This window comes from Syngnathus floridae, chromosome 13, assembly GCF_059516105.1.
Source record: "Syngnathus floridae isolate MCC-2025c chromosome 13, RoL_Sflo_1.0, whole genome shotgun sequence".
In the NCBI taxonomy this organism is placed as follows: Eukaryota; Metazoa; Chordata; class Actinopteri; order Syngnathiformes; family Syngnathidae; genus Syngnathus; species Syngnathus floridae.
In genome coordinates, this window is record NC_142425.1 from 13,993,942 (window position 1) to 14,003,455 (window position 9,514).

Here is a 9,514-nt window from a genome sequence, read left to right on the forward strand (position 1 = left end):
GGTGCAATGCGCTAGATCCAATGAAGAAGCCCGACAAAAGACGCTAACAGAGAAAGAAAGAGGGGAATGTCTCACCGGGGTCTGTTCGCTAACTCAACTTATTCTCAGTGGACCAGTGCCGCTGGGGGAAAAAAAAAGTCAATGGGGCGGTCGGTGGAGGGTCTGCCATGGAACACCTGCCTTCACTTAACCTCTTTCCCTCACTTTCTGCTTGAGTTGCTTCTTTCATCGTCTTTGACACTTAAGTTTGTGGACACAGTAAAACACAAGCAACGACATGGCACAGTGGATTGATTTCTAATTTTTTGCCATTTAAACAGCAGTCTTGAGTAAAAAACATGTATATATATATATATATATATATATATATATATATATATATATATATATATATATATATATATATATATATATATGTATACTGGAAGTGTAGGCAGGTCATTTGTGCTGGAAACCTAGTTCAACATGGCAATGCGACTTATATAACAAGATGTTCATCAGGAAAGACTTGTGACTGGCTTTATTTTCAAATGACAATAGCTGCTTGTCTTTCACGGCCTTTGGACTCTGGCCACTCTTTAAATAACCACGGTTCACCTAACTGAAAAACGTTGTTATTCTAAGAAAAACCGAGTTAACTAGTAAATTGAATTCCAACAGCATTTATCCAAACATGAGACATTGGGGTAATGGCTGGGTTTAAACTTAGACACATTTAGTATATATCAACTACAATTAGTGGCTCACTCATGGAGGCCTTTGCCAACTGCTCAAATTTCACTTACCAATATGAGACGGCAATAAAAACCTTAAATGAATTTGGTTAAATACATTGAATGTTGCCCGAATGGATTATAGTATCATATAGATGATTTCATTCAGAACAATATTATCTTAACAATTATTTTGACATTACTACATTGAAGGTGACGTTAAGAATAATGCTGTGCCTTTTAAATGCTTTTAACGCACATCTGTCCATCACACACACACACAAACACGTGTTGCCTTGGTGCAGAAAAGTCACCGGAAAAACAAATGACAGGACGTCCTATGTAGTTATTTTGTTGTTTGACTTCTTTTTGTTCGGCTCTTTCATACATGATTGAATAACGCATCATCAAAAAGCAAATCAGCTGGGATAGGTTCCAGCACGCCTGCAAACGGTGTGGAAAAGCACTTCAGAAAATGGATGGAAAATATATTAAGAGCATGCATTTTGCTCGTACGCAAATATTTTGTCCGTGTCGTACATCTGCTTAAGTAGTGTACGCCCCACCGCCCGCCGTAGCACGGATTATTTTTTATTTCTCTACTCTACGGGGACATGACAGTGCCAGCAGGGGCAGCTCGTGAAAAAGTCTCCAAGGGCCGCTCAGCTTTCTCAATCTTATTTGGAGATACTTTAAGGATGTGGGCAAAGGGCCCGTGGTTAGACGGACTTTCCTATTCATTACAGCGCCCCAGCCTGCACTGCACTGAGTGCATTGGCATTGACATGAAATGCTATAATGACGACATTTGAAGACGCTTATGTCACATAGCACGTCACTTAAATATTAAATCAACGTCATTTTGAGATACATTAAAGGCCTACATTGCACTGGGACAAAAAAATGATGAGGCCCAATCAATGCTCCAAAAGTTGTTTAGCTCCACCACCACAACATATGTTACAAGATTGGTTTTGTTTTTTTGTACGTGCATTGAAATGATATAATTTCTCAGCTTTTTGGGGAGAAAAGTCTACAGGACAAGTTGTTTAGGGGCTAGTGTAACTATTTGTACAGTCAGACAATACAAACATGAAAGAAGGAGTGGATGAGAAAAAGAGAGCGATGGCTAACTCCATTGGAGTTAGTTGTTGATGGAGCATATCAGCACTAAAAGCTACGGTGGACACAAAGGAAGATAACATATCATATGTGATTCCTGCCGGGTGGAATGGCGTAAGGCAACAAACTGCCAAGCAATGTTCAAATGTTTCAAGCAATTGATTCTGTCATTTCTTGGCTTCCTGTCTATCGTCCTGCTTTGGAGGTCACAGCACCTGACTGATGAATTCCAAGGATTTGAAGGTATCTTCTTGTGGCATTCATTTACATTCAAAGCCTTACATAGCTACCTCTCAATCTTTTTGCAGGCCTTCACTTCAGCCTGTACAACATAGTTTACGATTTCCTGATAGAGAAGGCAGCCCGAGCTCTCAGAGGGTCCTTTGAGTCAAAAGCTGCTTTTCAGCTCTCAAGGTTGAGGTCTCCCAGCTCAGCTCACTTCAGATAACTGAAATATGCCTGCCGGCTGTGGGCTTTCACCGAGGGGTTGGTGGGAGGGCTGGCTGGATGGCTGGCTGGCTGGCTGGATGGATGGATGGCTGGATGGCTGGCTGGATGGTTGGCTGGATGGCTGGCTGGATGGTTGGCTGGATGGCTGGCTGGATGGCTGCTGGTCCTCATCTGCTCTTCCCACAGCAGCCAAGGTGAAAATGACTTTGCCATGCCAAGAGGCATTTGTTGCTCCTGCATCCACCATGTAATGCTGCTCCTACACACTGGCTGTCTGAGATGATGCTCAAATCATTGGACTGTATGAACAGCTGTGCTCAAGGAAAAATGAAAAACTCTTGGGATGGGATCCCCTCGACCGTCACGGACAGTCGAGGTACCTTTAAACAACTGCACTCTTCCGTTTTTTATGTATCTGATTGTTTTCACTCACGGTATAATTGAGTTTCCTTTTCAGATCTGACTCAGGACTCTTTTGTACGTGGACATAAATTGCTTTTGTTGGACCAAAACCTACTAGGTCACAATTGGGACTCTTTCAAAAACGATACTATTGGTCAGTCAGCAGTCATCATATTATTAAATGTTAAAAATGGCTTGCTCTCTTTGCTGATAAAATCATAACGGTTGAACAAACACACCATTTTGTTATGGGTTCGGCTGCGGCCTTCCTGTTTGCATGTTCTCCCCGTGCCTGCGAGGCTTTCCTCCCACATTCCAAAAGACATGCATGGCTAATCATCACTGACATTTGCACAGATTTTGTACGGAACAATGGAAATGAGTTGAAAAAGGAGAGTGTGAGCTCAGGAGCTCCAGCAAGCCTGCACCAGGTGACTTTTCCTGTGGACAGCTGGGAGTATTTTTCCCCTCATTTAGCAGGTCATGAAAGAAACCACAGGCTGCCAGATGTGACAGAGGCCACGCACCTTACTCGCACATTGTAAACACACACACACTCACACAAAGGAACCTAATCCAAGCCAGAGGTGGCTAGAGTAGCCAAGAATTGTAATGAAGAAAAAGTACGTGCTCAGATAATAAGACTTCAGTTAAGATAAATAACAGTCCTATAAATAATGACGTGAGTACAAGTGTTGAGTGAAAAATCTACTCAAGTACTCAGGGGAATACTTCTGATTTATTTTTGAATAGCGCATTCATGTTAACTGAACACATACTATTTCAAGGAGAATGCAGTTTCAAATATTGCCCAACAAAATCGGTGCCGATGCTCGTTTGCACTTTTGTGCCTTTTCTGAATGGGAAGTCTTAATGCAAGAGATCCCTTGTGCAAAGGGGAAAAAAAACATAATAGTTATTCTTTGTTTGCTTGAAATTCTTTGTAGTGTCTTTATATGTATTTGAGCATGATGTGCAAGGACTCATTTTGTGCGATTAATGTTAATCAAGTATGTTCCATTAATTCTGCTCTATAAAATGACTTATGTTAATGTTACGGAGTAAAAGCAGTTCATTATTAGCCACCTTTGATGTGAGCAAATATTCATACAGTGTGCGTGTGACACCAATTTACTACATTCCAGCATAAGTCCCAGGCAGATAGAGCTCTATCCAGGGGGCCGTGTCAGATGAAGGAGATGGAGGGTGAACACATCAAAGCGGCCTGCAGGGAACGGAATAAATCTGGATTTAAACTCCATCTAAACCCGCTTTTACTTCACATTCAACTTTAACCCTGAGCAAGAATTTGTAACTCATACCTTTGGTTTGTGCTTGATTCCTGAAACACACATGATGGCAAGACACCTACCTACCTACAGCAAAGTAATGACACCAGCATGTACCTAAAGCTCACTGCTGACCTACATAGCCTCTTGTCATCGTAAAAGTGCCGGCTGCTAATTACTTTCACATTACAGAACAGTCCAGTGATCTTGGTGGCTTTCCAAGACCACCTACACCGGGACTCGGCATTTGCAACGCATACCAGCGATCTGCCAGATTGAGGCCAAACATTCGGACTGGCATCCAGCACGTAACGACCAGTGAGCCTTGTGAGGGTTGATGTCTGGGTCTGGACTTCCGATTTCTTGTTGTTTTTCTCAGCCTTGTGATGAATTCGATCACCATGTAGCGGTAGGATGGATTAGAAAATTGGATGGAGAATACAGTCTTGGGTACAAACAGAGACTGTCGTACAATATAAGGATACATTTTTTTTAGGGAAATAAAAAAGATTGAGCCTGTTGAATGTCTCCGTACTGGAGACTTTCTCAATCCACGTTTGACTGCCAAGTAATGAGCTCTTGCGGGCAAAGCTTAGCACCACTAAGGCAACCACGCCGAGGTTATGCAAACAATCTGTGGGATCACGCGGGCCTAAGCCTCTTACACAAACCCCTCTGAGGAGCAGATCATTGACTTCTAATAAACGTGTAAAGGTCAAGAGTGCTCCAAGATGGATGCACCTACAATACACCATAAAGCTTCTTTTACATCAAAAGCGTGTGAAAACATTGTGTCACCATAAAATGGCTCAATTACAGTAAACTGGGTTACTCCTGTTCAGCTTTTGATTGATATCACCAACAGAGTTGATTATTTAAGCTTACTGTTCACCGCAATCAAAACAAACTTTTGGCGGAGCCATGACGTCCTGGGTCACATCAATTATTTCACCTCTTCTACAAAACTCCACGGATGGATTTACCTTACTCGCTGTGTCTTCCTTTTTCCCTCAGCTGATCACATTCCCCTGCTGTGAGTTGCAGGATTTTCATTTCCTGAGCTGTTGAAACCAATGCCTTTGAGAAAGTTTTTTTTTTTTTTTTTCCTTCTTCTTCTTCTAGACAGACCGAGTCAAATATATATATAGAGCGACAGGAAAACAAGAGTGAGGTCTTAAGAGGCCTGTTGGCATGCGGGACACAACCGCATCAGTAAGCAAATGTCAACTTAAGTTGCTTCCAAGTCACTGTCAGCCTTGATCAACATCTACAGGGATGTTAAATAAGCCTTGAAGTCAATTTTCCCCTCAACACTCCTCTCCTCATCTTAAAGTGAGAGCAATTAAGCCGGCCGGGAGTGACATTGGGGGATTTAAAGGAATAGCAAGGAAGTTGCATATGCTGAATTTGCTGCTTCAGAGTATTTCAAAAGTCCTCCCGCAGGTAGACTACAAAATTCTACGTGTGACTGAACTGGACAAAGCCAAAGGGACAAGACATGGTAATGTGCATTGCAGATTTTGGCATCCTTTGAGCTTTTCCACTTCCTTCCACAACACAACAGTTGTCATCACAAAACACTAGTGCGTTGCAAAACTCAAGTGATCAAATCTGGAAAGCCTCTCCATACAATACGCTGTTCTTTTCTTGAACTTGTGTTTTCACAATGACACTTCAAACTTTTAGCATATGCTGCAGACCATTCAAAATTGACTGGGGACGCCAAACAGCCCAAGGCCGTAGGTTGGACACCGGCACTATCGGTCGGGATTATATCATGAAAATTCAAAGGTAAACATGCTAAGACGACTACATATCGCATATGAAGTAGGACCAAGAGGCAAGGGAAGGGGTCAGTTTGGGGCTTCATATCCAAGCAATGAGAAGAAGTGTCTTGAAAACATCGTTTCAGACAAATATTTACCATGGAAAGCTGCCAAGCCATTTTAATCGAAATATTTTGTGAAAGATGCCTATTAAAAGTGGAGCGCTGTGTTGTTCAAAGGCATAATTGAGTGTGGAGGGAACGCAGGCTCCCAGTTTGCACTTGGAGTTTGCTTAATGCAATACAAACAGTGTTTAAAAGATTTACTGGGACAAGTGGAGGGGATTTAAAAAGTTGGGTTTTAGCCCAGCCCCTATGAAATAAACCCTAGCCGGATCTACACTCATTAAAGGCAGAAACACAGGAAGCAATGACAAATGCTAACAAAGGTGTAATTTGATAAAAGTGAAATGAAGCCTGGCCTCAAGGAGCTTTTTAAGGCAGGCAGGACTATTCCCTGCAGACCTCCATGCCAAGCGCACACTGGTAATTGATATGCTGCACATACCTGGATGTGTGGTCTACTCCATTAGACTCATTAAAGTGTCACTTTGTCATTAGGATACTTTGTGCAAACAGCTTGCAGTCAAGGCTCATTCCATTATATACAGTAAAGACTCAATAAGAGTTGGATGCCATCTGTGTTTTCCATGCAAAAACTCAAGCGGAGGAGGCAAGAAGAGGCATTCACATTCATATTCACGGCTATGGACAATTTCAAGTCTTTAATTAAGCCACTATGGATGTGTTTGAAATGTCGGAGGAAGCCCACAAAGGAAGGAATTAGCCTGAAATCCGAACCAGGGGCGAGGCACAGAAGCCGGCCGGCCGGCCGGACTCTCCATCAAATACGCTACTTTTTTGACAGAGCACATTTGTACCAAGTCACAAAACGCAATGATGGAATAGCAAAACGTGAGTGCTTCGTGTGCTACTTGTAATTAAGGATATAGTGGTTGCCATAGCGATGATAAACTATTCACAAGATTTTCAAGATGTTATATAAAGGTCAAATAGTCAACTTAAAGCTTTGGCCTGAGCCTTGAAGCTTTTTTCCCCTCCTCTTCTAACAGACTGACCTCCTAAGTAGAGAGTAAATTGCAGGAAAAGGTTTACACGCTTGGCTACAGTTTATAGTGGTAGAAACTTTATCAAACGTCTCTAGTAAAGATCAGAGGCGAGTGTGTTTATCCCATGATAGAAGGTCTGCTTTGCCAAAACACAGTGACCACTCAAAAATAAACTCGCTGCACACAATCCAATTTAAGGGAGTCGGAGCAATTTTCTGCTTATACAGTATTACCCAAAGTCAAGTCTTAGTATTCGCATAAAGCTCAGGCTTGGCATCGCGTCGATCAATATAAAAACGAAAAGCCCAAATGTGCCCCCTGCAAGATTCTTCGAGCAACCAAGCATATTGTCAGGACATTCCAGCCAATCATTTAGTGGAAAAGACATGTAACCTTAACTATCATCACACATCATAAGAAAAGTCCATAATAAGTGAATTCCACATCACACAAGGGAGACAGAAACATTAAACACAGGCTATGTGATACATTCGGAAAGAAATGTTCTGCATACTTTTTAAGAGAGTCAAAGCAAACATTAGCTTTCAATATCCTCCAAAAAGTTCATCGTAGCCGCATTGACATTTAGCAAGCGACAAAGACATTTTGTCCTGATATTCAATATCAGAGTCTGTACACATTTGCTGCAAAGCAAAAACATTTACGCCGCTGAAACTTTTACGCGTGTTAGACAATGTGCGCGACATTAAGTCACAAAGAATTTTGTTGTGATCCGCAAGGTCAACTTTGAGGTCAAAATGTAAAGTTACTCAAATGTGCACTGATCTACAGATTTGGATTTCTTGTTGCATTCCCTTTCCAACAAGAGCGCTTTAGTAAAGATGGACCCAATCATTCTTATGATATAAGGGTTCAAAGGAAAGTGGGCACGCCCCTTTTTATTAAAAGTGGCTGCAAAGTCAAATTTGAGATTTACTGTTACGCCATCACTATCAACAAGCACAACAAGTTTCATTCAAATCATGTCATGAGCCAAAACGTCAGACGACGCAGAGCAGCGCACACGGCAGGACAAGCCCCCATACATGAGTGTGCCCCCCCCAGATGTGAAGTGCATTTAGTGTCAACATTGCGCTCTGTTGCAGACTGTAGCGTGACAGCTGGGCCCAACATGATCTATAGGCTTCCTGACTGTTATGAAATAGCTCAATGCAATTGTAAACACATTTCACATGGGGGCGGGCCTTTTACCTGCCCCACATCAGGAACACATACACAATTTATGTAGTGGTAAAACATTGTCGTCAATTTATTTTTATAGGCTTGTCACAGATTATTACTTTGCAGCTTAAGGGCACATCTTGATTGATGGGAGGAGAGGGAAACACACATTTCTATACAATATTTGTGCACCTTTTTCAAAATCTCAAGCTGCAGTAATAAGATTCCAGATAAGGTGATGACCCTCCTCCCATCAAATTAATCGGACAATTTTTCTGATGACAGAACTCAAATTAAAATGCGCCACCTTGACATTTTTAGTCATGTACTGACTGTTGTGTTTCCCCAAATCTTATTCTGACCACAAGCCTTATCCACTCTATCTGGCTCGAGGCTTATCTTGAAATGACTGAGGAATGGCACAATAGCCCTCCAGCTGACCGGTTAAAAGGCTCCCATTGTGGCCATGAGGAGTCAAGTCCTTCCCCGTGTGGATGCTGCTCACTGACAATGGGCCCCATCAACTAAGTAGCAAAGATCATTTACATGAGAGGAGAGCCCGCTTTGTTTGCAGCGGCCAACTGTTTCAATTACACGTATGGGATTATCACGGCCAGGGAAAACCAATAGAGGAGGCAAACAAAGACATGCAGAGTGGAATACTACATGTTGGCATCGAAATGACCTTCTCAACTTCTGCAATAAACTCTCAGCATCACAGAAAAAAAAAAAGAAGAAAAATCTGCAGTGACACTTTGATTTTTGACAGATATGCGACCCCACGCGTTGAAAAATCCAGAGCATATGTGGAGGGCAAAGTGGTTGAAAAAGTTTGGAGACTCACCCGACGCGCCGAGGTCCAGGAAGCCAAGGAGCAGCACGACCATCCAGCCTGGATGACAGCCGCCGCTCGCCGCGCTCCGACTTGGGTACATTCCTTCGACTCTGCCTTTGCACCTTGGCCAGCTGCAAACATCCACCAGTCACAAGTTGAAGATCGAGAAGAGCAGCAATGTTGGCGACTTCAAGTTAACTTCCTCAGCGTGCAACCTCCAAGTGACTGACTGGGTGAGCGTCTGCGACAGAGTTGCGCCTCAGCGGTCTTGCTGGCTGTCTGTCTCCTGGCGAAGCTCTGCTCTGCTCTGCTCACTTTGTCTGTCCCCTTTGCAGTCTGCCCAATTGATCGCGATCCTGCCCACTAACCTCTCGCTCATTGCGCACAAGTCTGCAGACGCTGTGATTGCGTCCAAGGCACGTGCTGCCACCCAGTGTCCGTCAATGGAAGCGTCACAGATCACTTTGCATCGCAAAGAATAGTGTCTCAAATGTGAACGAATGCATGAATTTTAAGGGGAGCCCTCTTCATTATTGTTGGCCTGGCCTGCCCGAGGCTATGAGCCGAAACTGTTGCTGGTCCTTGTCAAGTCCAAGAGGAGGCCTAGAGCAGTCTACTTAGTGTAT

At 42.9% G+C, this 9,514-nt stretch overlaps 1 protein-coding gene across 2 annotated transcripts in view; it reads right to left on the minus strand.

The window, feature by feature from the left end:
• Positions 1–9,280, minus strand: part of ror1 (receptor tyrosine kinase-like orphan receptor 1) — a 50,000-nt gene extending 40,720 nt beyond the window's left edge. The window contains exons 1-2 of one of the 2 annotated variants that reach the window (XM_088394445.1): positions 9,119–9,280; positions 8,898–9,019 (exon numbers count right to left, since the gene is read on the minus strand). In XM_088394445.1, the coding sequence (XP_088250571.1) occupies positions 8,898–8,988 (91 nt within the window). In that variant the 5' untranslated portion in view covers positions 8,989–9,019; positions 9,119–9,280. Of the gene's footprint in view, positions 1–8,897; positions 9,020–9,103 lie in introns of both variants that reach the window. The other variant, XM_088394444.1, reaches the window with a different exon arrangement.
• Between the last annotated feature and the right edge of the window lie 234 nt (positions 9,281–9,514).